This window comes from Phocoena sinus, chromosome 9 (assembly GCF_008692025.1).
Source record: "Phocoena sinus isolate mPhoSin1 chromosome 9, mPhoSin1.pri, whole genome shotgun sequence".
Taxonomy (NCBI): domain Eukaryota; kingdom Metazoa; phylum Chordata; class Mammalia; order Artiodactyla; family Phocoenidae; genus Phocoena; species Phocoena sinus.
Window position 1 is genome coordinate 6,704,480 of NC_045771.1, and position 27,395 is coordinate 6,731,874.

General features: G+C 57.8%; 1 protein-coding gene across 6 annotated transcripts; it reads right to left on the bottom strand.

Moving 5' to 3' along the window:
• Positions 1-1,612: 1,612 nt before the first annotated feature.
• KRBA1 (KRAB-A domain containing 1) lies at positions 1,613-27,395 on the bottom strand. 6 transcript variants are annotated; one of them, XM_032643235.1, is made up of 18 exons: positions 27,178-27,395; positions 19,507-19,633; positions 18,994-19,113; positions 18,198-18,332; positions 17,427-17,579; positions 16,579-16,710; positions 16,190-16,372; positions 15,151-15,306; positions 14,293-14,511; positions 13,653-13,826; positions 13,060-13,161; positions 10,781-10,933; positions 10,049-10,231; positions 9,055-9,249; positions 8,841-8,972; positions 7,795-7,899; positions 7,128-7,373; positions 1,613-5,590 (listed from the first exon to the last, which is right to left on the bottom strand). In XM_032643235.1, exons 1-18 carry the CDS (start codon positions 27,187-27,189, stop codon positions 4,686-4,688), a joined length of 3,432 nt encoding a protein of 1,143 aa, XP_032499126.1. In that variant the 5' UTR covers positions 27,190-27,395; the 3' UTR covers positions 1,613-4,685. The 6 variants fall into 6 exon arrangements, with proteins under 6 accessions (XP_032499126.1, XP_032499122.1, XP_032499124.1 ...); XM_032643231.1 differs by having other exon boundaries at positions 10,781-11,032; XM_032643233.1 differs by having other exon boundaries at positions 17,427-17,582.

Below are 27,395 nucleotides of genomic sequence, written 5' to 3' on the forward strand. Positions count from 1 at the left end.
ATGCAAATACTACTTACTCTGATACATTGGCCTCTAGCCATTTATAAACTCTCCCATTAATAGGCTATCTATAGATGTTTTCAACTGTCTATATATATAGTCATATCACCTGTGAGTAATGACTCCTGTGTTCCTTTTCTGATCATCAAACCTGCAACTTCCTTGCTCACTGTTCTGCCTAGGACATCCACTGCAGTGCTGAATTACAGTGTGAAAGGCAGCCTCCTTTACTTGTTCAATAGGTCATCATTAAGTATTAGGTTTACTGTAAGCCTTTTTTTTTTTTTTTGGTAGATAATCTTTATCAAATTAAGCGATGTCCTTTCTCATCCCAGTTTACTTAGAGCATTTATGGATGTTGGCTCTTCTCAGATGATCTTCATGCAGCTACTGAGATGACCTTTCTCCTTTATTATGATGGCGTGTTACCACTAGTGATTTCCAAATGTTAAAACCATCTGAATCTCTGCAATAAAGCCAACTCAGTCATGACTTTTCTTCTTTTTATAAACTGCTGCATTGTTTGGTAATACTTTAAGATTTTTGCTTCTTTGAACACTTTTGGAGATTAGCCTGTGACTTTCTTCTCTTGTACTGTTCTCAAGTGTTGGTTTCAGGGTTATGCTAGTCTCACAAGTGAGTCAGAGTATTCTATATTTTTCTGTTCTTTGGAATACTTTGTGTATTAGTGAAATTACCTTCTCCTTAAATGAGGTAGAATTTATCAGAGAAGACTTCCAGGTCTGTACTTTTGTGGGAAGATGTTTGACCACCGATGCAATTTTTCCAATGTCATGGACTAGTCAGGTTTTCTATTTCTTCTTGAGTCTGTTTCGTTAAGTTGTATTCTTGTGGGAGTTGTCTGAGTTTTCAAATTTTTGGCTAAGTTTGAAGTATCTTTTTATCTTCATACGGTCTGTAGCAGAATCTGTAGGGGTGTCACCGCCTTCTTTTTTCAGTGATGAATCACACCACGAACTGGTCAAGTTTGTTAGGTTTGTGAAAACCACAATTTTTGGCTTTCTTGATTGTATCTATTATGCGTATGCTATTTCAGTAATTTCTACTCTTATGTTTACACGCCTTAATGTTTCGGGGGCTTTTGCTGTCCTACTTGTACCTCCTTGTAAATTCTCAGCCTTTCTTTTTTTTGCACGCTCACCCATTTCTAAGTACGGATTCAGCTTTATCCTACAAGTTTTGATATGCCGTACTTTCTTATAGTGCAGTTCAAAATATTCCTTATGATTTCTTCATTGACACACAGGTTATTTAGGAGCACAGTTCTTATTTTACTTATATATATATATGTATATGAATTTCTCATTTCTTGTTATTTGCTTCTAGCTTAAAAGCTAAAGTATGGTCAGAAAGCATATTCAGTGTAATTTGAATACTTTCAAATTTGTTTACACTTAGGGCTTAGTATAGGGTCAGTTTTTGTAAATGTTCTGTGTATGCTTGAAAAGAATGAATATTCTGTAGTTCTGTGGTGCAGTGTTCCGGATTCATCAATCGAGCCAATTTTGTTAATTGGCTCGTTCAAATCTTCCATATCCTTCCTGATTTGTCCTATCAATTTCTTAAAAAAACTACGCTAAAACTTCTCAAATACAGCTGTAAATTTGGATGTCTTCCCTTTTATTTCTTTAAACGTTGAGGCTGGTTGAGGGGAAAATGGAATGACTGATAACAAACAAAACCCACAACACTGTCAGTACAAAAGGTGGCAGGAAAGACGGGAACCCCCCACCACCAAGTGAGACAAACGTAAGCACAAAATAAGATGCTATATTCGAATCTCAATGTATCAGCGATCGTTTTGCACATAAATGGATTAAGGGCTCTGAGTAAAGGACCAAATTTGTCAGGCTGGATTAAAGGACAAAATCTAACCGTAGGCTGTTTACAGAGGCCACATCTAAAACACAAGGACACAAGGTCTAGGGCAAGCCTGGTCTGCCCATGCGCCGAGCTCCTTCAGCAGAGAGCGGTGACGTTGTGGGGCATCTCAGGCAGGGACTGTGGCCCCTGCACCCCTTCACCTCCACGGCGGCCCCCCTTCTGCTGGACTGTGTGGGGCCCGCTCCGATGCCGACAGGCTGAGGCGGGACCTTCCCACCTTCCTGCCTCACAGCGGCCTCGGGCTGGCGGGGTAGGTGGGCCACCGGGGACCCTGACCAGAGGGAGCTCCGTGGGAGCAAAGGTTCTCTGCCCCCATCTCCAGGCCCCGGGAATTCCTGAGTTCCAAAGGCCCCTCGGTTTCTCCCACCAGAGTGACCCCATTTCCTCACGAAGTAGTTGGAGATGGACACGGGATCAAACTCCTACACTGCACACAGATTGCTCACCAAATCAGAGATTCTAGAAGGCTTTTCAGTTAATAAAGGGTTTTGTCCACTTGGCAGGCAGTGGACCTGGGGGACAAATGTGGCTGCAGACCAAGGAGTGTCTCACCCTTCATTTTATTACTCGTTTTCTACATTCTTGAGAAAGGACTTGCACTTTCCTACAGGGTCCAGGTGGACCCGGAGCCCCCGGCCTGGGCCGCAGCCGCCGCGGTGCGCGCTCCCCGCCAGCGCCAGCAGGAGGCCTGCGCAGCCCGGAGCAACCGCTCCTCCTGGCCTCTGGGCCCGCGTGCTCCCTCGCGCATTGATGTGCAGGCTGATTTGTAAAGCCCACAAAACCGAGCCTTCAAACGTCACGCAGAGGAGGACGGCGCGCCCCGCCCCGTCCCCCCAATGAGAAGGGCGCGCGGAGGGGCGGCCGTCCAGGGTGATGGGCAGGCGGACGGGCGGAGGCCTCCTCCGCGAGGCCGGGGCCCCTCGCCCGCAGCACCGACCCCTCTCCCCGCCAGGCCGTCAGACCCTTACTACTGACTCTGAAACGGTCCCAGAGTCGCTCCTGCACAGCCTGGGAACGAGCTGTACTCATTTTCCTGAGTGGAAAGCCTAGAACTTTTCTGCTCCTTACGCTCCATCGAGTATGGCTAACCGGAGGCTTCCCTGGTGGCGCAGTGGTTGGGAGTCCGCCTGCCGATGCAGGGGACACGGGTTCGTGCCCTGGCCCGGGAAGATCCCACATGCCGCGGAGCGGCTGGGCCCGTGAGCCATGGCCGCTGAGCCTGCGCGTCCGGAGCCTGTGCTCCGCAACGGGAGAGGCCACAGCAGTGAGAGGCCCGCGTACCGCAAAAAAATAAAAAGTATGGCTAACCGTGAAGACTGTCTCTTAAACATCCTACTTACATGATCTGACGAACACTAGCTTCTGAGACAGTCACCTTGGGACTTACTCTAGTCCTGGAAATGCTCTAACACCCCCTTCCCATGGTCTGTCTGCCGGCTACTGCCGTCGGCATGAGTGGCCTGCTCCTTCCACAGAGGCAGCAAGGAGCACAGGCCAGTCCTGGCGTGTGTCCCCAAAGACCCTGATTTTAGGGGCGCACTGGGTACAGCAGCCACAAGGCCCCCCTTAAGCACTCATCGTGGCTACAGCCGCTCTGGCCCCGAGTCGGCCTGGGCCTCTTTGCCGCACCCGGGTTCCCTGACAGCACAGCTAACCACGCCACAGGGCCTTCCCGGATGACATGTGTGTACAACCATCCCGAGGATTCCTCAAATCAAGTAAGGACTCAGGCGGGGAAAGATCGGGAGAGAAGATCTGACCCTTGGGAGGGAAATGCGGCAGACGACAGGCAGGCCGTTCCCCGTACTACACCGAGTGCCACCTGAGGGCCGGGGCCCAGGGCAGGCTGAAGGCCGCCGGGAAAGCAGACCTCGTGACCCCGCTCATGCTTTCTTCCCCAGTACCACCGAACGTGACCTTAGCTGGAGGCAAGGTCTTTACAGAAGTAATCATGTTAGTGAGGGCGTGAGGATGGTGTCCTCAGACGAAAGGGACATTTGAGGCATGAGCTCAGGGAGAGCACACTGCGAACATGAGGACGGTCAGCGACCGGCCACGGAGAGGGGCCTCGAACAGCCTCAGAAGGAGCCAGCTCCTCGACCTTGGACATCTGGCCTCCAGAACCGCGGGGATGTAAGTGTGTGTTGCTTAGGGCGCCCGGCCTGTGGTACTGTTACTGCGGCCCCAGGAAGACAACACGTGTTGCTCTTTCCCAGGGAGTCGTGTGGGAATTCCTCCCCCAGCCGCGGAGGGGGCTTGGGGGGCGGGGTAGGGGGGTTGCTGATTCTCTGGAGGCTCTGGGAGGGCAGGCTTGTCCCCAGTGCTGGGAACAACCAAACAGCCATGCCCTGGTGTGGCCCCTCTGGACTCCTTCCTGTAGGAGCCATGGGCCTTTTCCTTAGCAACCAGGGTCGGTAATTTTAGAATCCACCACAGGTATATCCAGCTGCCCCAAATGAAAGCTAAGCCCCCATCCGCCAGGAAGAGGACAGCCATGGCTTCTCAGCGCTGAGGTCAGGACAGCAGGCGGGAAGAGGTGCTCTCCTGCGTGGCGCCCCTGCAGTGGCTCGCAGCGCCCCGGCAACGTGGTGTGCGCACGTGTGTTCGCATACCGCCCCCTGCCGGCGCTGGCAGTACCAGCGTGAAGGGCAGGAGGGGAAGCGACATCTAAACGAACCTGAGTCAAGAAAGCCAGAGGCGTGGCTGGGGAACGCACCTCCCTGAGCAACAGGCATCCTGAAGTCTGGGGTGGTCAGGCCAAGGGCAGACCCCCGGCCCCCTCACAGTCCAGACACGGGGAAGGTTCTGCTGCAGGGGGCCGAGGGCGGAGGCCGGCCTCCAGAAGAGGCCAGGGGTGGGGCATCCTCGGAAGGATGCAGCCCATTAAGACGGCTGCTAGGGGGCCCCCACCCAGGGTCCCTGTGCTCCCCACCCCACAGCTCCCCCTCAAGGGCTCTCTGGAGCCCCGCCAACAGGCTGCTTGGATCCTTGGGCCACTTTAGGGTCCTGGGCGGTGCCGCTGTTGCAGCCCGAGGCTCTGCTCCCGCACTGGCGGCCACCTGGAGGGGTGGGGCAGCAGGCAGCAAAGGGGGTGGGGGGCTCCAGTGGCTCTCCGGGAGTCCGAGGGGGTGACAAGCGGTCAGCACAGCGGGGCTGCCACATGCCGAGGAGAGAGGGCCGGAGCTGGGCCCAGAAGCCTCTGCCAGGGGCACGTCCGGGGGCAGCTGAGGCACCAGGCGGGGCCTCCCGCCGGCCAGGCCTGAGGAGTCGCCGGCCCTGCAGCCTTCCGCCTGGCCCCGCAAGATCTTCGGTCTCGGCCTGTGGGGGCCCTTGTGCCTCCAGTAGGGCGGGTGTCTGTGAGCAGGGCCACCGGTCCAGCGACGGCCCCAGAGGAGGCCCTTCGTCCCCGGGCCCCACGGGCGCCGCCCCAGCCGATCCACCTGGGTTCTCACGGTGGCCACTTCCTGAGCCAGGCCGGCCAGGGTCCCGGCCAGCCGATCCAGCTTCTCTGAGAGGGCGGCACCGAGGCCGCGGAGCTCGTGCTGCAAGGAACTCCCGCAGGGGCACGGTGGCCGCGGGGAGGGGCACGGTGGCCGCGGGGAGGCGCACGGCAAAGCCCCAGAGATGGCGGCTCCGGGGGGAGGCCCAGGCGGATCTCCGGGAAGGGGCCTCGGGTGGGTCCCGGCTGAAACCAGAGCAGTACGCCGGTGAGGGTCCTCGAAGCCTCAGGACCTTCTCTCCCCCCAGGGTCCCTTCAGCTAGTATCTCATCCTGCCCCGCTAAGGCCGGGCTTCAGAAGGGTAGGATCCTAGTGACTCAGGCTGGGGAATTATGGATGGCTGTTCCCCAGAGTCACGGCCAGGATAAATCACAGACCGGGTCTCCATGGTAACCAAGCTAGCTTAGGACAGTGGCCTTCCCATCTTCTAGGAAAAGGTGGGTTCTCTATGCCACCTTTGGGCCCTACTGATGTCCCGAGTAACTCTGCCCTTGGGAGTCAGTGGGCAGGGCCTGGAGAAGCCGCAAATGGCATGAGGCCAAGACCGTGGGCAGCATCTGGAGAGGGCCCAGGAGGGCCAGTCCAGCCTGGGTCCCCGGTGTTGCTAGTGGGGTGATGAGGGAGCTGTATCAGCACCCAGTGCTACTGGTCACCAGTAAACCACAAGCGTCCCCACTCCCTCCTGACCTTTACCCTCCCTCTTCAGAAGTTACAGACATAGAACTTTAAGTCTTAAGTTACTATAAAAAAAAAAAATCACCTCCTCCTTCACCCTAAGTTCCCTTGGAACTGGTCTCCACCCGAGGCAAGCCTCATAAAGAAGCCCCGTTACCACCCGGAGCTGCAGGACAGACCTGCTCTCCGGCCACGTCTGAGTCCCCAGCCCGGCTCTGGCCTGCGCTTCTCAGGACCCCAGCCAGAGCTTCAAACAGAAAAAGTGGAGACTGGAGCCCAAGGACCCAAACGATGCCCGGCCACGTGCTTCAGGAAGGATCTCGGCTAAGGGCCCGCGATAGTGCTGCTGTCCTAGGTGCCCTTCTACCCGTCGCGCAGCAGCGGGGCTGCCGGCCTCAGGCCGGCTCAGCGCTCCCGATAAAGCAGCTGCACCTGCAGGGGCGCCAAGCCCACAACACGAGGGAGCCCCTCCACCGCAGGCTTCAAGTGTGAGGATCTGGGTGCACGGCCCAGAGCGGACCAGGGGCCGAGCCCTGCCCTCCCGAGGCGGGTCTCTGACGTGGTGTAGGGAAGAGCTTCCTCGGGGTCGGGTGACGCAGAGCCACATCTCTGGAGACGCCCCCGCCGGGCCGCTTACTACTGCGCCTGTTCCCCGCTCTGTCCTCTAAAGCCGCCTCAGACCCCGAACTTTGATCCTGGACGCACCTTTTCTGGGGAAAGTCTCAATGTCTGTTTTGCCTCTAAAAAGGGTCTGCACACTCTTATGAAACAGCCCACTAGTGCTGGAGGAAAACCCTGAGATGACCTAAGCAAGCCGAAGTGAGTTCAATGCGAGACTCTTCCTGCCTGTGACCCAGACGAGCCTGGAAGGCTGTTATGAAAACGCCTTTCCCAGGCTGTGAGCCCGGGGGTCTGGCTGGCCCACCCCGCCACAGTGAGCTAAGCAGCAGGGAAAGAGGGTGGGTGGCCGTGCAGACGCTGAGCCCCCGGCAGCCCCATGCTTGCAGGGCTCCTGATACTTGAGGGGGCGGGGAAGCCACCAGCTCACCTGTAACACCTGGGCTTCCGTCTCCGTGCCCCAGGACCCTGGACCCTTCACCAGCTGTCGGATTCCAGGACGGGGGCCCACAGGCTGACCCAGGAGGCTGGCAGGGCCCAGACCCCGACCTTTTCTCCAGCTGAGAGGCAGGGCAGGGATCCACAGCTGCCCCCGCAGGAAGAGCACAGAGCACTTGGGGTGTGGATACACATCGTTTTCCCAGAGCCACTCTGACTGGGGATACTTGGACATGACCTAAAAAAAACCCCAAAACAACCAAACTTTCAACTTTCAAATACTGGCTCAACGAGACGCAAGAGGGATATACTCTGGATGCCCATCTCTGGGCACCAGGGCACACAGGACGAGGGTGGCCCAGATTGTTTCTGGTGTCCTCTGCGGCTCCGGCATGATGCCTCTGGCTCTCCCAGTAGGTGGGGGCTGGAGAGCGCCATGCCTGCAGGTCCCACCCCGAGTGAGGCCCCTCCAGAGACCTGCTGGAGGCCCTGTGGGTCCACGCCTGGCCCCCTCTGCTGTTTCCCGACAGGCCCACAGCTGGTGAGGAATGTGGGTACAGCCGGGGCTTGCGCAGAGGCCAAGCGGTGGGCGGAGCCACCGGCCTGAGTGCGGGGGGGGGGAGCCCCCTTCCCCGACCCTGCACCCCACCCATCCCTACCTCCTCCGGCGCTGCCCAGGGGGCCAGGCGGGCCCAGGATCTCCGAGCACACTTCTCTCCAGGGCGGATGGGACTGGCCTCCCACCTTCTCTTCTGCTTTTCCTGCTGGGAGCGAACACTGGATCAGGTTCGGAACGAGAACTGCGGAGGCCTGGAGTAGCAGGCAGCCGTTTCCAGCTTTCCTGACGGTACGGCCGCTTCATTTCCCCGGGTGGAGGGATCTCACCTGTGACACTGTTTCTGTTTACCGCCAAAGCTACTGGCAACACAACCAGGTAAGGAAGCAGGCAGCCCCCAGATCTGGGTGACCTAGATCAGTGACCACTTGAGTGACCCTGCTTCTCCCTTCTTGGGCCCCAATTCCACGCTTATGCTTTAAATAAGCCAAAAAAGAGTGAACCTGCCAAACCCCAGATACCCTACCCTCCACCCTAATAAAAACACAGTCAGGGCTGCGCACTCTCTCTCCCCCGCACCTCGCCAGCGGGCGTGCCACGTAACCTCCACGGCCTGCAAGTAATCCATCCCGTGCCTCCAAGTTCCCTGACGGCTTCTGCCGAAGTGCATCCTACAGCACACAACACTGGCTCCAGTGGGGCTCCAGTGTGTGGGGCTGGCCCGCTACGAGTAACACGAGCTGGGGTGAGGGCCCCAGGTGTTCCTAGCTGAGAGCTTCACTATCGATATACTGGGACCGACACGACAGTATATATACGTTATTAAGTGTGTGTAATGTGCGTATAGTATATACACATATAAATATATATATATATATATATATATATATATATATATATATATCAAGTTTACTGTCGGACTTTCCAATTAAACACACTCATTTAACACTCCTGGGGCCCCGTGCGCCTCAATGTCCCCGCCTTCTCTCTTGGACACAGCTCATCCTACGGAGAACTCAAGCGTGACGAAAGTAGAGAACTTTCTGGCAAGAGTCAGGCAAAGTGATGGGTAGGATTCAGAGAACCCAGTCTCTGGACCCTTGGCCCTTCTGGGGGACATGCCCCCTTCTCAGGAGACCCCAGGCTCACCTGCACTGAGACCACGGTGGTCCCCGGTCTCGCCTCTTCTCCGGCCTTCACCAGGGCTGCTGCCAGCACGAGGGCCGCCAGGGCGTGGGGAAGGAGGGCCAAGGCCCTTGCAGCTGGGAAGGCGGTCCCCCTCTGTCACAGACAAAGCCGGGGTCAGGGCGGTGCCTGCACCCTGGGGCGGGGCTGCCGGCTCTCCTCTCCCCAACAAGCTCACCCTGCAGGAGGGGCTGCCAGAGCTCAGGCTCCAGCCTTGGGTCTTCTCCTTCTGAGCTGCTGGAACTGGAGCTGGGGCTGGGGCTGGGGCCCGGGACAGGGTCGGCCAGGCAGGTGAAGCGCAAGGGCCCCCCGGGCAAAATCCCCTTCAGAGAGTTCTCCAGGCAGTGGAGTGGGGAGGGCTTGGTGGCTGGCCCTGGGCAAATGGCAATAAAGAAGCCCTCTGTCCATCAGCCCAATGCCCGGCAGGAGGGCCCTCTGCCTAAACGGGCGGGCTCGTGGAGCTGGTCCCTTTTCAGCTCAGCCCCATACAAGCTCTGGTGGACCCTGAACAGCGTCCTCTCTGGCCATGCGGAGTGGACAGATGCAAAGCCAGAGCCTGGCCCGGTCCCCAGTCACTCTGGAAAGGCTGCCGGGGACCCTTCCAGAAGTCTCAAGACCCTGGAAGCCATTAGCAGTCTGGTTCCAGCCAGGCTCTGGGTCTTATAACCCAGGCAGCCCCTCCCACTTGCACTCACTCAGGACCTGCAGCCTGAGGAGAGATTCAGTTATGTCCACAGGAGGCCCTCCAAACCAGCTCTTTCTTGCCTGGTGGGAGTATTAGAAATACTGTACTTATTCAAGTGAGTCAGACCCTACCAGCCCACCTCAGCTAGTCTAGCAAGGAATCCCTGAGTTCAACGACACTGCAGCGGCAGGACACACGCCTCCACCCCCAGGCAACTAGTACAACAGAGGAAACCACCAGTCTTTTCCCCAGAGAAACGCAACTTCTGGATAAAAGCAGTGCTCTCCCCACTTCTTTTCAGCACACCTCGGGGTGCTCCAGCCAGCAGTCTTTGGGAAATGTACACACACTCCAGCTGGCAGTCCCGAATGGGTGAGATAAGGAAGGAACAGAGGAGTACAGAGGGAAGGGGAAATCTGTTCCCTCATCAAACACTGTTATAGGGAGGGAAGACACGCCAGCAAGTCCCGGGGAAGAGGCAGCTCACCATCTGGGAGCCACCTCCACGGTCCTGGCCTGGCGGCCCCGGGGTCCTTGGGACCTTGCTGGTGGCAGGCAGGGATGGTGCCAGAGGCAAGTGCCTGTGGGCTGGCCAGGCGGAGGCTCCTGGGGGGCACGTCACCCCCTCGCTGTCCCAGGTGGGCTGGCTCACAGGCCTCGCCCCTCAGTCCTGTTTCAATGAGAAGCCAAGAGGCCTGTCAGCCCGGGGGCCCCGTGTTGGCACCGAGGCCAGGAAGTCACTGGACAGAGAACAACTTCTGTCATGTTGGATTCTTGGGCTCACAAGCTCCTGGAGCGCACCATACAACAGCCCCACAGATGTTCCCGGGAGCCTCCCGAATCCTCCAAGATCTCCTTATGCCCCGACCCAGCTACCCAGACTCGCAGCAGCCCCACAGCTCAGTGGCCGTGCTGGACGCCAAGGCACGTGGGGCCAACAGCCAGGATACAGACACTCTGCGGCCAAGGCCCCGGCTCAGGCCCGGATTTGGAGCAGCAGCAGTGGGGCTGGGTGTCCCGTCCCGCCTCACCGCCGACAAGCCTCTGCCCAGGCCGTTTCCAGGACATCATCTCATCTCAGCCTGGGATGGGAGCCCACCAGCTTCTGGGGAGGCAGCGCCCAGGGCGGTCCCTGGCGCTGGCCTCCAGCTGCTCTGGAAGGCTGACAGGGAACCTTCCAGAAGCCTCAAGATCCTTCAGACGCTGGGCAGCGCTTTACCTTCCATGCCCGCCGTCCAGTTCTTGGGCTCCACCCTCCATGGCCCCCTGTGCCCTGCCGAGGAGCAGGGCCAGGTGGGCTGCGGCCCAGGTGCAGGCGTCTCTCTGAGGCAGTTCTCCAGGCCCTGGAGCGGGGAGCTTCCCTCGGGGCTTCCTGTGAAAACCCAACGCTCGCGGTCTTGGCTGGTCAGAGCTCGGTCCTGTGAACCCCAGGAGCCTCGCCTGTGCCCTGTGTCCGGTGCAGCCGGAGCTACTGGAGGAGGCGCAGGGCCCAAGGCCGGTCACGCCGGCTCAGGGCACCCGGGGGTGGGGGCGGACCTGGCCCCAAACCCATCACTCCTGCCTCCCGGCCGCCCTGGGAGAGGCCTCCCCAGCTCGGCCACCTACACAGAAACTGGTCAGCGGGCTGTGATGGGGGAGATGGGCCCTGAGGCTGGAACATCGTCAGGCTGCCTTCGCTACTCAAAGAGGGAAAGGCCAAGGATGGAGCAGGTCAAGAAGGGCAACGCGGGTTTCCCTGGTGGCACAGTGGTTGGGTGGCCGATGCAGGGGACACGGGTTCGTGCCCCGGTCCGGGAAGATCCCACAGGCCACGGAGCGGCTGGGCCCGTGAGCCATGGCTGCTGAGCCTGTGCTCCACAACGGGAGAGGCCACAACAGTGTGAGGCCCGCGTACCGCAAAAAAAAAAAAAAAAAAAAAAAGGGCAACGCTAATGCCTTTCAACTTGGGAGTAAACCAAATTGCCAAAATCGTATTTCTAGTGACAGAGCTGTGGATACAATAGGAACCAGATGAACTGAAATTCTTTTTCTTTTTTTTTTTTTTGGCTGTGCCATGCGGCATGTGGGATCTTAGTTCCCTGACCACTGACTGAACCCGCGCCCCCGGCAATGGAAGCACGGAGTCCTAACCACTGGACCACCAGGGAAGTCCCCGGACGGAAATTCTAGAAAAGGCCCTTCCTGGGTCAGCTGTCACCTCAGCCATGCTCTTCCCTGAAGGCATTTGCTGATGCTGGGCCAGGCAGAGCAGGAGAAAAGAGACACTGCCAGAGCTTCAGGCCACTGTGAGGCTGGAATTGCAAAGTCACGAGAGGAACCCCACACACAGCTTTCCCCACGGACGCTGCTGAGTTCTGGGGCAACACGGGGAGCTGGGGAGCTGGGCTGGAAGCTTCTACAAGGCAGCGTGAGATCGCCCGCCGTTTGGGTGACTCAGAAAACCAGGTCTGTTGACAGAGGATGCTCGAGAAGGAATGTCCTGGTACCGACCGCAGCCCACCACACAGCTGCGGGGAAGAGAGGAGGGGGCAGCACAGCGCTGAGGATGCTAAGACCAAACGTGGGAAGACGCCAAAGGGAAGCATGAAGACAGAAAGCACGGTGGAGAAGCTGCACGCAGGATGCCGAGCCACACGCAACGTCCCTGGAAGTCACAGCAGCGGGTGGCTCAGCAACACAAGGCAGCAGAGGGAGGCAGACGCCACCCTTCCTCCGCAACCTTCCGTAGCTTTTAAGCAAGACTGAACGATCTATTACCTACTAAGAACTAAAAATTAAAAAGAAAATTCGGCTGCATGTTGGGAGGTAAAAGCCCCCCCACCCTCACCCAAGGGGCTAACCCGTGGCAGGTGCAGGGACCCAGGCCCAGGGACACCGGAGGCCCCAGGCCGGCCCGATGGCCCCAGCTGGCCTGGCGCAGAGCCCTGGGTGCAGCTCCAGGCCTTTCCACTGACAGTGGGAGAGGCCAAAACACAGAGGAGAGCCCCGGGGACCGGGTGTCCATGGACAAGGCAGGCGGAGAGCACTGGGATTATTCAGGTGGAGAAAAAGGTCCAGTCCTGCAAGGTCCCAAAGAGGGGACAGCTCACATGGCGGCCTCCACGAGGAGGTACCCCGACGCGCAGGCACCAAACACACCCTCTAAGGTGGTTTCACACAAACCTCAAGACGTTTTTCCTTAAGTTGGAGAGTCAGTGAATATGACAGACACTGACTTCTTCGTGGCTGGGATAAGGAAGAATTTGATGTTAAAGGAGATCTTTTTACTTTTTAAGACATCTTAGATGTCGTCCTGCCCCTTCTGAGCCAAGTCACTAAAAGAGACCCCCGCCCCCCAAAACAGGTCCTGCGTCTGCTCCCGCCGTGGCATCCCCGCTCTGCTGTCGGCACCGGGCAGGACAGCCTGACTTGCTTGGGCCGGACACATGGCGGTGGGCAGGGCGGGCGCCTCCCGTCCTTCCCCAGAATCCACTCCCAGCCTCAGGCCGGCCAGCTCACCTTTTCCAGGCCGATGCCCCTGGCTGCCCGCAGGGCTCTGGAAATCCAGGTCCCCGTCAATGCTGCTGGACGAAGAGAAGCTGGTGGAGGTGCCTTGGGAGCCTGCAGGGAGGGCAGGGGTCTCTCATGCAGCCCTGCAGGCCCAGAGCCAGAAGAGGCCCCAAGACCACCTCTGCGGGAAACAGCACAGCTGGCGTCATGGGAAAACCACAGGAGAAGAGGTCCCCTGGGCCCTGGGCTGTGAACGGGCACCCAGACCGGGCCCAACGCCTCTCCCATTGGGATCTCCCCTTACGTGAGGGCACTCGTGGCGCTGATTAAAATCCCGTAGCACGTTAACCCACATAAACCCAACCACTGGTCTTGTGGGCCTAGAGGGTAAGTGAACCTCTCAGTGGAGACAGTGGGCAGAAGAGTTTAACTGGCTTCCACCAAATGCAGAGGCTGTTTGGGGGTAGGCGTGAGAGGGGGCTGGGGGAGAAGGGCTGCACCCCTGAGGCCTGGGATGAGGAGGGTGGACCCGACGGTGTCCTTGGCATCCCCTGTTCTGTGCACAGGGACAAACGCCACCCCGAGCCCATGACGCAGTCTACCTCTGCTGTGTGATCCGAGGCGCTGCAGCTCGGGCCTCTGAGACCCAGGGTCTCCTGGCTGGGGGCTCCGGGACCAAGAGCTGGCCGGCGGCTGGGAAGGTAACGACCCACTCAGGGGGATGCCCCTCAGACAGGCCTCCAGGGCTTCCAGGGGTGAGCTCGAGGCGCTGCCGGCTGGGATAGGGGAGATGCCCCATCACCATCTCTGGCCCATCCCCCCGGCCCAGCCCCGGCTGGCTGCCTGGCCTGCCTTCCACAGGGGTGGCGAGTCCTGTACCAGGCGTGGGAGCCTGCCGGGCAGGACACCCTTCTGTGCAGGCTCTGATCTGCTTTCTGCTCCCCAATCTGGGGAAGCAACGCCAGCTGTACTCAGGCCCAGGGGCAGAGGTGGGAGAGCCACACGTAGGGGCCAGCTTCCCAGCTATCGGGAATTCTCTGCAAGACCACGGTCCTTACAGTGGAAGGCTTCCTGGGCAAGGGCCTGGGTTAAGGAGGACGGGAATTAAGGGAAGGGATTAACTGCCTGAGAAGGATGGCCAGGTGGATGCCTCTCCACCCAGGAGACAGGCAGGTGCCCCGTCCCCTGTGGGCGCTGAGAACCCCACCCGGGAAGACTCGAGCAGACAAGCCCAGGCCTCACCTCGAGCTGCAGAGCCCCAGCTGGGCACTTGGACCCAGGCGGTGCCTCCATTGTCCCCAGGGCTGCCCGCGGCAGAAGGGCCGTGGGTCCGCTTGCTGAGCTGACAGGATGTGGGCTCTGGGGGCCCCTGGGCCCAGCCGTCCTCCACCTTCACTGCAGAGAGCACGCTGCCGGCTCCAGGACCAGGCCCGGGTGGAGGGGTCTGGAAGGGGCGGGGCCCTGTGGGAAGCCCCGCATGAGGCCTTCTCATAGGGTTAGGATGGGGCATCGAAGGCCCCCGGCCTCCACAGCCGCCTCAGCTCCAAGGTCGTCGCTGCTCAATCATCAGCAGATGGACCCAGTCCCACCCCCGCCTCCAGAGATTTCTGCTGAGGGATGATGCCAAGCAGCCCACCCCCGGCAGCACCGAGCCAGGGTCCTGCCTTCAAGGGCAGCACGCCCATCTCAGATCCATCTCAAGGGCAGCACGCCCATCTCAAAGTTCTGGGACGCTGATGACCAGTGGTGAGCCCATGCGAATGTGACAAGAACCCCCTCGTCAAAATGATACCCGGCACGTCTACTGCCTGGAGCTACGTCTCCTATTTTCCGTCTCTCTCCCTCCCAACCATCCCCTGCTTCCTCTGGAACCCTCAGCTCCTACTGTAAGAGCCAATCTGGAATGTCACTGCACTGCTGCACCTCCTACTCGCCTACGCCCTTTTACAGCACGATCCCCGACGTCTGGCTACTCCAACCGACACACTGATGTGGACGCCCGAGTGTCTGGCTGTGGAGGGTCACCTACTGCCCTGCTTGGAGTGGAGAAAGGCAGTGGTTGACGTCCAGGGGCCTCCCTGCCCAGCCAGTGGCCTTTACCTCCAGAATTCCTTTTCCAGGCCCCTGGGTCCTCCTGCAGCCATGGGTCCCTTGCTCCTGAGGGGCTGGGTTGCTTGTCCCGGGCCTCTGGGATCTCCTTCAGACAGTTCAGCAGACTCTGGAGGGGACAAGCCCCTGAGGCTGTCTCTGTCTTCACTACAGAAAAAAGGAACACACGTTGCCCCTGAATCGGCGACTTCAGGCTCGGAGACAAACAGCCAAAAGGGGAATTCAGTTCAAAGGTCCAAGGCCAGAAATCTGGAGATGCAGGTCTTCTTACAACTCACTCAACCTTGCACAGGCCACCGTCTTCTTAGTGCTTGGTTTAAAAATGCCTGTCTACACACCTCCCAGAACTGGATGGATGAAAGGAGGATGTGAAAATGCACCCTACGGGCAGAGCATATGGTGCCACTCTGGGTACAAACGAAGGAAGTGGGCGGACTGGGTTGCTACTAGATGGTTCTCTGGGCCCTGAACAGAACTTAATTTGAGGAGGCCCAAGCTTTTTACACACACACACACACACACACACACACACACACACACAGAGTGTACCTACGCCTCACAACAGCCCTCTAAGGTGGGAACAATTATCCCCTTTTACAGACTGGAAACCAAGGCTCAAAGCCTGGAGGAGCGTCTCACAGTCTGCCCGGCTAACAGGTGTCAGGGTCCAGGGCTGGGGCTCCTGCCCCCACCACGTCACCCTGCTCCCCCAAGCCCACCGCAAGCATCCCACTTCGTGTCAACATGAAGTGACATCACTCATCATCTCCTCCTCAGGTGTCCCATATCAGGACGAGTAAAGAACCCAAAGAACCCAGGGCAAAGTCTGAGTTTTCTTACACCAGCTGACCAATGCTGTTCCCCTAAGACAGCCATCTGGCTCCAGAAATGTGACACTGATGATACTGGAATGGCCAAGTTGGCGATGATCCTCAGGGAGGATGTTATATTTATAGACAAAGATCCATCAAAGGGCAATTCCACGGGCTCAGAAACCTTGGCATGAGGAGACAGGTCCGCAGGGACTCACCTGCCCAGGGCGGGCTCCCGGGCCGCAGCTCTGCTCCGGTCAGCTGGGACGCACCCAGGCTGCGGGCTGGCGGCAGTAAGCGCAGGGGCCGCTCGGGGTGCTGGGGCCCGGGCTCGAGGATTTCCTTCAGGCAGTTGATGAGGCCTTGCAGGGGGCTGTTCCCAGGAGAGGTTCCTGCAGCTCCTGCAAGGCCCGCACGCTCAGGGCAGCCCTGAATGCGGCAGCTGTGGGACCTTCAGGGTCAGATTTCCCACCCGTGAGAATGCGGGCGACGTCTGAGCGCCACGCCGGGCGGTCAGGAGGCTGAGGTGGGAGCCACACGACGCCTCCCTTTTCCCACCCCCTCAGCTCCGGCGCAGGCCCCGCCCTCGGGAAAGGCAGCCCCTCACCTGCCCCCGTGGCCCCTCTCTCCTGATTCCTGTGGCTCTTCCGCCTGCCGGGGCTACAGGTAGGAGGGCTAGGCTCCTGGCTGGGGGCTCCTGGGCTTTCCTCCTCCACAGGCCTTGGCACGTCAGTAGTTTCTGTTGCAGGAGAGACAGGAAGGCCTCTCTAGCCCCAGCTCCCGACCCTGAGAAGTCACCCAGGATCTGGTCCCCCGAGAGGACAGGCCTCTCCAGGCTCTAATCCCTGAGGGGCAGCCAAGTCCTGGGAACTTGGATTTGCGGCAGAGCCAGCTCCCGCAGGCTTGTTCCAGGAGTCCATCCTGGGGAAGGCAGGGTCTCTCCCTGTCTCCTTCTGGTGTAAATGTAAGCACAGGACTGTCCACTCCGGGACCCTCCCCCACCCCCAGCCTCTGACTCTGGCTCAGCAGGGCATAGGCCCATAGCCTCAACACGCAGGCCCAAGCCTTGTACATGTTTCTCAAAGCTGGGCACGTGGCAAAGGTGCCAGGTGACACCTGAAACTACAGGCTAAATGGGGTATGTTTTTCAGGAGTGCCAATTTTATGCCAGATTAATTTGAAATGTTTCAGATAAAAACAGATATTCAGACAAATGTATAATTTGCAAAAATTTTTAAATAAAATGAGGCCCAGAGAAATTCCAGTGGCCACCTTGCCCTCCCCGTCTATTAACGCTGCCCTGGCGAGAAGCTCTGAGAGTCAGGTCCGGTGCCGCAGGCACGCTGCACACAGCACCCCGCGAGTGGGGCCGAGCACCCCGCATCTTCGCTGGTCCATGGGTGGAGGCCAGCACTAGGCCTGCTCCCTGGGGCCCCCGTGCTGGGTCATACTCACTGATGGGGAGGGGGCTCCCCTGCCCCCTGGCTCTGGGCGGGCTGCGGGATGAGCTGCCGCTGGGCATGGCGGCCAGGCCAGGCCGGCCGACAGGTGTGTCCGGAAGGCAGCCGAGCAAGCCTCGGAGAGGGCAAGTATCCCCCATCACAGCTGCTGCTGGGGGCGGGACACTGGAATTAAGCCCTGCAGGAGGCAAAATGCCCCCACCATTGTCCCATCCTGGCCCTTCCCTGCCGTGTTCCACTAACAGCGGCCAGGACGTCAGTAGCCTCTGCCCTGTCACCTCCGGGCTCTGACACGTAGATTCACAGTCTAGGTCTCGTTCTGACAAGATCCTTCTCACCCGACCATCAGCTGAGCGGACTCAAAGGAACCCTACGGGCTGGGGCTGCTGGGGACAGACCCCTGAGGAGGTAAGAGTGCCAGCGAGCAGAGCTTGGGGAAGGAGGGAGAGTCTGGTGAGGCGGGAAGAGTGCAGGCTCGGGGGGCCTGGCCGCTCATCTACAGAACAGGGCTGGCCTCGCCCACCACGCAGGGCACGCCACGACGGGGGCCCCAAGGGCGTGGATGAGGCCAGGCAGAGCCAGTAGAGAAGAGTCAGAAGCTGCTGTCTCACCACGATCCACGCACTCAGAGGACAGGCACGCCGCCCGGGTTCATGCAATGGGGCGACTCCACCCAGGGCCTGGCAGGGGCCCGGCAGGCGCACAGCGCTGCCCACAGCTTGAACTTGTCTGTGGGATGCAGAGGGCCCGCCCGCTGTCGACTCACCCTCGGGGCTCGCCCCCTCCCCGTCCAGGCTGGCTCCCCCGCTCTCAGGGCTGACTTCCCCGAACAGGAACTCTGGGATCTCCTTCACCAGCTGCACCAGGGCGCTGAGGTGCAGGCTGTGCTGGGGGGCTCCTCCTGCCAAGAGGCCACAGGGGACCCCCCGCATTAGCTCGGCACTCATGCTGCTGCTTGTGGCGTCACGCTGCGTCTCATGTAATCCTCCCACCACGTGAGGGGCAGCAAAGGAGAGACCCATGTCCGCAGACAAAGAGGACCTGGGCTCAGGGCACAGCCAGGAGCAGGACGCTGGGGACCACGGGTAACTGAGCTCCTGTTGCTCGTTCCCTGTTACTCCTCCGAGGGGACCACCAAGGAGGGCTGCCTCCCTGTGCCCTGCCACTATCCGGGCCCCTGCCTTTCCGGGCACCCTCTGGACTACATCCACCGCCCAAAGCCTCTGGACCTTCAGGGGCTGCAGGCTGGCTCTGCACGGGTGGTGGTGGAAAGGGGGCCTAAGGGGGGAAAGCTCTCCAAGGGTGACCCCAGCTTTCTTCTGAGCACTTCATGCGATGGGCAACAGTGTACCAGGCTCCCGGCCCAGAGGGATGAGGGGTGAAAGGTCACGGAGGGGTCGGTGTGGCGAGGCGGGGAGGGTTGCAGTCACAGCGTCCCGGAAGGAACGGAGCCAGGGGCTGAGGACACGTGGGAAGGACACGAGTGAGTCCACCTGGGCCTAGCCTACCCAGGAGGACCAGGACCCCAAAAGGGCCTGTCCTCGTCCGCCAAGATTACTCACCCAGGGGACCTCCTCCCCGCGGAGGGTCCTGCCCATCAGCAGCACAGCCCCCGCCCCCCACAGCTCCTCCAGGCTCCGAGGGACACAGGAAGGCAGAGAGGGGCAGCAGCTCCACTGTCCCTGGGAAGGAAAAGAGGGACAGTCCCCCGAGAGTGGAAGCCGGCCTCCGCCCTCCCACACGCGATCGCGCCAGCAGCCCAGGCACCTGCAATCCACGCACCTGTGCACGTGTGTGTCCGTATGGCCACCCAAACCCCAGGGACAGTCAGAACCTCGGGGACCAGTGCTGCTTTGCCAGTCTGTTAGGGCCCCCACTGAATCACACCCAGCACCCTAGTACAGTCCACAGAAACGGCAGCATAAAAGACCCACGAGGCCCCCAGCTCAGCGCAAGGCTCTCGACGCCACCTCATTGTGTAAACAAAGCCCAAGGCCCAGTGGGTCCCAGGGTCCAGAGCGACTCAGGACCCGGCCTCCCGTCCACCCGCCAGCCAGCTCCTGCCTGCCCCTCACCCAGGGAGGCCAGCGTCTCGTAGTTCTCCCGCATCACGTCCAGGTAGAGCGCCCTCTGCCCCTCCCCCAGCAGCCGCCACTCGTCCTCGGAGAACCGCACGGCCAGGTCCTGGAAGGCCATGGACACCTGTGGGCACAATCTCAGGGGAGTTGGCTGGTTCCCTCCCGGCAAGGCCCGCCTCGTCATCCTCAGCTTGCCTGTGTCTCCAGGTGGACACCAGAGCGGGGGGAGTAGTGACAGAGAGCGTGGGGCGGGCGCCTGACACATGGGAACGGGCAAAGGGGCAACGGGAGTCTGCTCAAGAGACAGTGACGGGGGTCAACTGTGTCCCCCAAAAGTTACGCCAAAGTCTTCACCCCAGTACCTGAGAACGTGGCCTTATTTGAAAATAGGGTTGCTGCAGATGTAATTAGTTAAGATGAGGTCATAATGGAATAAGGCAGGTCCTTAATCCAATATGACTGGTGTCCTTAAAAGAAGAGGAACAGAGACAGACCCACAGGCAGGAAAAGTCCATGTGACAATGGAGACGGAGGTTGGAGTGATGCAGCCACAAGCCAAGGAATGCCCGGGGCCACCAGAAGCTGGAAGAGGTGAGGCAGGATCCTCCTCCAGAGCCTTTGGAGCAGGCTTCGTAAGATTAAAGAAACATTTTGTCCTAACTTCTTTAAAAATAGTCATTAAGTGGGCTTTAAAATGGCCATCAGACCCTAGAAGATGACGAGCATCTCGAAGGCATGTATTTTAAATTACAGCAAAAATTAACTTCATGCAAATTAAGCACAAAGTTTATATTTATATTAAGCAGAATATAAATTACGGGAAGGGTCCTTCTGGCTTAGGAACAAATGCTAAACTATTTATCTGTAAGAAAAAAATTATTACATAAAATGAAGACACTCCTAATAAAGCAAAGATAATCTACTGCCTTGTTTCATCAACTCAAAGTGAGTGATTTTAAAAACCATCGCTGTGGGACTTCCCTGGTGGCGCAGTGGTTAAGAATCCACCTGCCAACGCAGGGGACACGAGTTCGAGCCCTGGTCCAGGTGGAGCAACTAAGCCTGTGCGCCACAACTACTGAGCTTGCGCTCTAGAGCCCGCGAGCCACAACTACTGAAGCCCACGCACCACAGCTACTGAAGCTCACGCGCCTAGAGCCCGTGCTCCACAACAAGAGAAGCCACCGCAATGAGAAGGCTGTACACTGCAGAGAAGAGTAGCCCCCGCTCGCCGCAACGAGAGAAAGCCTGTGCAGCAACGAAGACACAACACAGCCATAAATAAATAAATGTAAAAACCATCGCCGCTACCAACCATGGCCTTGTCACCAATGGCATCTGCTCCCTGCTCTGTCTCCCGCTGACCGCTGGCACCACGAGGACACACCCGGCTGGAGGCAGCCTCTCCACGGGCTACCTGCCTTTGGTCCAGAGTCCGAAGGCCCACAAGTGGTCAGACACCGCAGTCTCTTCCTCCTCGGCCCCCTGTGCATTCTGACCACCGGACAGCCGCTCAGCAGGCCAGCGGGCTCTCCTGAACTAACCTCTGACCCCTGGCTGGGTACGGGCACCTCCTCTCGGGAACACGCTCAGACGCTCTCCGAAACATCTCTCAAAGAGCCACCCTCATCTCTTCCTGGCCTTCTGGACAGAGAGATCGTAGCCAAAGTTCAGGTCCGTATGGAAGAGCAGGCCTGACACTGCTGCCCCGAGAAAGGCTTGCCTGCGAGGCTGGCCTGAGGCTGGTGCTGGGGAACTTGGATTTGGGGAGGTTCCCACGGTTTCCTGACTGATAAGGATGGTTTGCTGGGCCCAGACTGTTTGTACACACAGTGTGGTTGATGCTGAACACTGCTTTCCTTCTGGGACTCCGGGATTTCAGTACATGCCAGGAGGAGGGTGTCTACATGGCCTGCATCCAGTGAAAACCCTGAGTCTCTAGTGAGCTTCCCCGGGAGAGAACATTTCACACCGGTTGTCACAACTCACGGCTGGAAGAATTAAGCACGACCTGTGTGACGCCACCAGGAGAGGACGCGTCTCCTGCTCCGTCGGGACTCTGCCCCCGTGCCTTTCCCCTCGGCTGATCGCGACTGTGTCCTCTGGCTGTAACGAATCACAGCCGTGAATACAACTGTACGACGGGTCCCGGGAGGCCTCCTAGCAAATCACTGACCCTGGGGTGGTCTCAGGGACCCCGACACAGGGCCCCATTACACTTCCCAACAGGACACGAGCACTGTGCGGGCCCAGAGGGTGTCCCACCTGGCACATCTGGCAGGGAGGCCTCACGACCCAGCCTGGCCCTAGCTTTGCAGCCTCGTCCCCCGCTGCTTCCACTCACACCTCCCTCCTGGCATCCACAGCCCACCTGCCTCGCTCTGTCCTCTGTTCCTCTCTCCTCTTCTTCCGTCTCTCCCTCCCAGAGTCTGAATCCCAGCCAGGCTCGGGAACCCTGGAGCTGGTGGAGCAGGGAGACGCTTTGGTTAGGGAGTCCCTGTCTGCTCTGCGGACCGTGATGGAATAAAATTTGTTTTTACGGCAGAACAAGGAAACTGAAGCATAACGTACTCCCGGCCTGTGCTGGGCCCCCCTAACGTGCAATGGGCATCTACATCATACGTTAAGCAGACTTCCACAAAGGCAGGAATGTCTGCTCAACCATAAAGATCAATGCGTTTTTTCCTTCTTCATTCTTTTCTTAATTCTGTATGGGGTCATGGTGACCTGCTGTACGTGTAGATCTGGACTGTGTATCTTTGGTGAACTTTATGTAAAATGTCAGTGTGTCATTTTGACAAACGATCCTTTGTCTCTAGAATGTACATAACTGTGCCTTCGACCTCTAACGAGTGGAACAGTCCTCAGAGTTTTCTGAAAGACTGTCTCTCGGGTTATAATCCTCAGGTTGGCGTGAATAAAATTCTCTATTTCTCCTTTAGATCGACGACTGGTTAGCTTTTTGTCAATGTTCGGGAGGCTCAGACTTGTCCCAACAGGCCCAGGGGCTGAATGGGGACAAACACTGCCAGCAGGCTGCATGCACACGTTTATAGATGCTGTTGTGATGAACACATGTGTGTCCTTTAAAGGTAATGCTGAATTTATTTTAAAATACATGGAAAGGCTAAATTCTAATGTACTAAGTTTTCAACGTTAAGAAAGAGGGTCACAGAATCAAAAAGGTTGGCACCCCCTATCAGTAGTCCCACTCTCTCACCACCACAGCCAAGGAAAAGTGGGGAGGGGGCAGGAGAGGGTCAAGGAGTTACAATTACTTCACTCTCTTTTCCCTTAGATACTCAAATACGTGTTAAGTTCCCACTATGACCAATGCGCTAGAGAAAAGTAAGTGTCCCCAGAGCCTGGAAACAAGTCAAACCAAGCCCTGGAGGAAAGATCGGCCACCTGGAGGGGCCCTAGCAATGGCAGGGAGTTTGGAAGCCCTAGGTCCTGGCCTTTGGACCTGTCAGGGAGGCTGGAGGGCAGGCGGAGGGGCTGGAACCAGGTCACTGCTGCCCGAGGGGAGAAGGCACCAACACTGCGGCACTGTCACCATGGACCACGCCTAGAGAAGGGCACTGGGGGCTCCAGAATCTGTCTGGGCTTCCTGGCCTTGCCCAGGTGACAAGAGTCTCTGTCCTGCACCGCAGGGCTCTTCCTAAGGGAGACGGGTGCTTCAGGCCATCCTGGCTCCACGATGCCAGCTTATCCAGCAAACCTCTGTGCTCGGACTCTGTTAACCCTGGGCTTCCCATGCAGATTTCACGTTAGGTGGTCAAACACGTAATCGGCCACCAAATAGTTCCAGTTTGATTGTCAGCTCTATTTTTCACCGTAAGTTAAGGAACTGGCATATTCTGATTTATCTCTCTGTCCTTTGTGAGTCTGGTTAGTGTACGTTGATCCCCCTGAGAATTATAAGGGTGGGGGGATGCACCGACCGACACCAGGCTCTGCACCTGCAAAACAAAAATGCCACCCAAAACACACGCCCATTTTATAGGAGGCCAGTAAGGAGAGCCAAGGTGGGCTTCGAGGCCACGTCTTCTCCACCTTCTGGCAGCTCCACACAGGGCTGGCTCTGCAGGTCCCTTAGCTCAAGGGAAGAACACGCAGATCCCAGCTACCGAGCTGCAGAGGGCCCGCCTGTCTAATGAGGCCCCGCCCCCGGCCCTCTCTAGGGAACACCAGCCACGCTGAGAACTGACATGGCCTCGACACCTCCCTCTCTAGAGATGAGAGCTGGGGTCGTGGTACCTTCTCTGCCTGTACACTTTCCCCAACACGCCACATTTTATATGTGGACCAGGTGCGTGAGACCCCAGCCAGCCTCTCAGCTCCATCCATCCCTGTCCCTCCCTCTAACCCACTCGGATGCTAAGTGAGATGTCACACACAGGGGGCCTAAACATCAGCAGAGGGGTGATTCCTACACACTTCCGAGCACTTCAGATCTCTCGTTTGATCGACAGGATGGCCCTACGCAGGCAGCTGCTCAAGTACTTTATCCTGGGCTTGGGGCGAAGGTTCCAAAGCAAGGAGGGGTGATGCGGCAGGAGCGGGCAGACAGCCAGGGGCCAAGTCTACGACCCTAGACTCTGCTTGACTGTGACTATAACCTATCAGATCAGTAAACCTTAACAAACCAAGCATCAAACAACCACTTTTATTTTTTTTTGGCCACGCCTTGCGGCACGCGAGATCTTAGTTTCCAGACCAGGGATCAAACCCACGTCCCCTGCATTGGAAGCACAGAGTCTTAACCACTGGACTGCCAGGGAAGTCCCAAACATCCACTTTTTAGAAAATCATTATTACCCAGTACAGTTTGTGGCGATAGATTGTGGGAGTATCTGTAACAAACAAATTCTCATTCTCAGTAACCTCTTAATAAAAGCTGAACTTTTAACAAGATTTTCAAGGTGGTGATGGAGGGGAGGGGTAGGGTCTTGGGTGGCTAATCCTGTAGCCACTGATAATGGCAGAGTCCAAATGGCATGGCCCTTGCTGGAGCAGGAAGTGGGGAGAGTAAGGGTCCAGCAGAGCCAAGTGGCAGGTCTGTTGCAGAGCTAGTTCAAGTCAGCAGACAGCTTCTCTGTTTGTCAAACTGGGTGAAAAATACTCTGTCCTTATCTTCTCCCATCAGAAGCTATTTACTACCTAACATCTGAAAAAACAGAAAGGCTTTTAGGTTCAAAGGATTTACTTCAGAATTTCCTTTTAATTAAGACTGATTTTCTCACCTCATCTTAGATCTACTAAATCATGATTATGTTTAGTGCTTTCAGAGCCCAGAAATTGACATTTTCAAGCTTCCCAGATGATTCTGACACATTCTAAGTTTAGAATCACAGGGCCAGGGGAGAGCTGCCCTCCAGTCACGGCCAGAGACTGGGCAGAACCTGCCCCGCCTGCCAGAACGAAAACTACTCGGGTGAACGGGACCCTCTCCTCCCACCAGGGGCCAGCTGTCCACCATAGCATGTCTGTGAACTAGAAATCACCGACAACTGAACCTTTAAGGATCAGTGAACATTTAGTGCCAACTTCCACTCACAACAGGGGGGTTCTTCAATTTCTCCTTGAACACCTATAGCAACGGAGGGCTCACCACAGTCCCATCGTTGGCCTGATCTGTCAGTTAAGAAGTTCTGGAACACGAACGGGCAGAGTGTGGGGCTTTGGGCTTGACCTCAGGAGCCAGGCTGCTGGAATTCCAACCCCTGCTTTGCTTCATATTAGCTAAGGGCTCGGCAAACTCATCTATAAAATGGGGATCAAAACAACCTCTCTCGGGACTTCCCTGGTGATGCAGTGGATAGGACTCCGTGCTCCCAATGCAGGGGGACCGGGTTCAATCCCTGGTTGGGGAACTAGAGCCCACGTGCATGCCACAACTGGGAGTTCGCATGCCACAACGAAGGAGCCCATGTGCTGCAACTAAGGAGCCCGCGAGCTGCAACTAAGGAGCCTGCCTGCTGCAACTAAGACCTGGTGCAACTAAATAAATAAATAAATATTTTTAAAAACCCCAAACCTCTCTCATAGGGATGTTGTGACAATTAAATGAATTAACATAGGAAAAGTGCCTGGAACAAACGCTGGGGCGCGATAAATGCTATTCTTACAGCCGAATCTGTCTGCCTAACGTCCACCTGTAGGTCACAGCCGGCCACCTCCAGCTGCAGAGTGGGCTCTTACACACACCATTCCTGACCTTGAGTGCCTCTTTATCTCCTGGCTAAATATACCAGCTCTTTTAGACACCTGGAAGAGATGGTTTCCAGGCCATTCACCACCTCAGCCAAAAGATAAAACTCTTGCATGACAAAGTTCTTATAAAACGGGAATGGGAATTGACTGCGGCCAGGGGAGGTGGTTCCATCAGTAGTCTCCCCCTACCCAGAAAAAGCAGAGGAAGAGTGAGGAGTGTGTGTGTGTGTGCGCGCACGCATGCGTCAGCACAAACCCGGTCTCCCAGCATGTTTCAGGCTCAGACTCTGGGCTTCCAGATCGGATCCCGAACCCTGCTGCCCCCACCTGCGGGCTGTGCTCCCACGCCCCTGACCAACTGGCAGTCCTGCTGGACAGGAAGACAGGAGGCCGTCCCTGTTCCTCTCCCTCTGACTGTGACCTACCACTCCTCAAGGCCACTGCTGGGCACCTTCTCCATGAAGCTACACAATGGGAGGACACACTCCAGAACATGAGATCTAAAAGATCCAACCCCTCATTGTACAGAAGAGGAAACTATGGTACGAGGAGGCCTGAGCATGGGGCCAGCGGGCATATCTGAGCTGGGGTGTCCATGGGCTCCCTAACTACACAACCAGATCTGCAGAGGGGACTGCCCCTGCTCCCACAGCATCCAAACTGCTTGGCTTCTCCCTTTCTCCCAGGAGCCTGTGGGGCATTAATGTCGCCAAGGTCCTGGCACAGTGCTGCTCTGCCTGGCCACAGACGGCCCCAGCCACTCTCCCAACACCACCATCCCTTCCCCTGCCCTCAAACCACGGAGCCCACAGTTGTCTGAGGCTGGCCCAAGCTCATGAGCCACCACAATTACAGAGCTGGCCCCAGGGACCCACCCAGCAGAAAAGGAGCAACTCCCCTTTGGTACCATCAGGTTTCCTAGCACCTTCACACAACTTGCCCAAACTGGTCCCAGGCTATGACAGATGGGGCTCTCCCTCCACCTCTCGGACCTACACATCTCACCTAATGGATAAAACCCGGTACCTCGTTCTATGCCCTCCCCCCGCCCAGAGTCCAGGATCCTACCAAGAACGAAAGTGAACAGATTTACTCATTCTCCTTAGGCCTTCGTGCCCATCGTTCCCAGTATAATTTATCATTAAAAGCCAAGAAGAGAGGGTGATGCTTAACCCAAAAGAACGAGTTTCCAAAGGTGGAGAGAGACTCCAAGTATGCGTACACTGCGGGGCGGGGAGAAGGGAGGGGGCGCCGGGGACCTAGACTTCTCCGCACCAAATCCTGCGCACCAGCACTCTCCCCCGCGCCCGGCCAAAGCTGGCGGGTCTCAGGCTCGCCCCCGCCCTCCAGGCACGCACAGCGCCGCGTGGAGCAGACCCGCCGAGGCGTCCGTCTGTTCTTGCCGGCTGGCGGCGGGGTCCCGGCTCGCGGCGCCGTCCGCGCTAGCCTTACCTGGCGCGCCATCCCGAACTCAGCCTCCGTTCCTGACTTCCGGCACGGCCGGGGGCACCCGCTCCCCGCCCACAGGCTGCGTCGCGACCCTCGGCGGCGGCGGCGGCGGCGGCTGCGGCTGCGACCTAGGTCGGCGCAGGAGGAAACCAGGCCGGGCGCGCAGGCCGTTGAGGAGGGGCGGGCGTGGGGCGTCGCATCCCAGGAGAGGGGGACCAGCC

What these genes read in the sequence shown, in the direction of transcription:
- KRBA1 (XM_032643230.1), bottom strand. An exon ending in GGAGGGGGCGAGCCCCGAGG is followed by an intron (nt 17,583 to 18,197) that starts GTGAGTCGACAG and finishes TCCCGCCCCCAG; the next exon opens with CAGCAGCTGTGATGGGGGAT. An exon ending in CGGAAGCCCAGGTGTTACAG is followed by an intron (nt 5,591 to 7,127) that starts GTGAGCTGGTGG and finishes CTCTGGTTTCAG; the next exon opens with CCGGGACCCACCCGAGGCCC.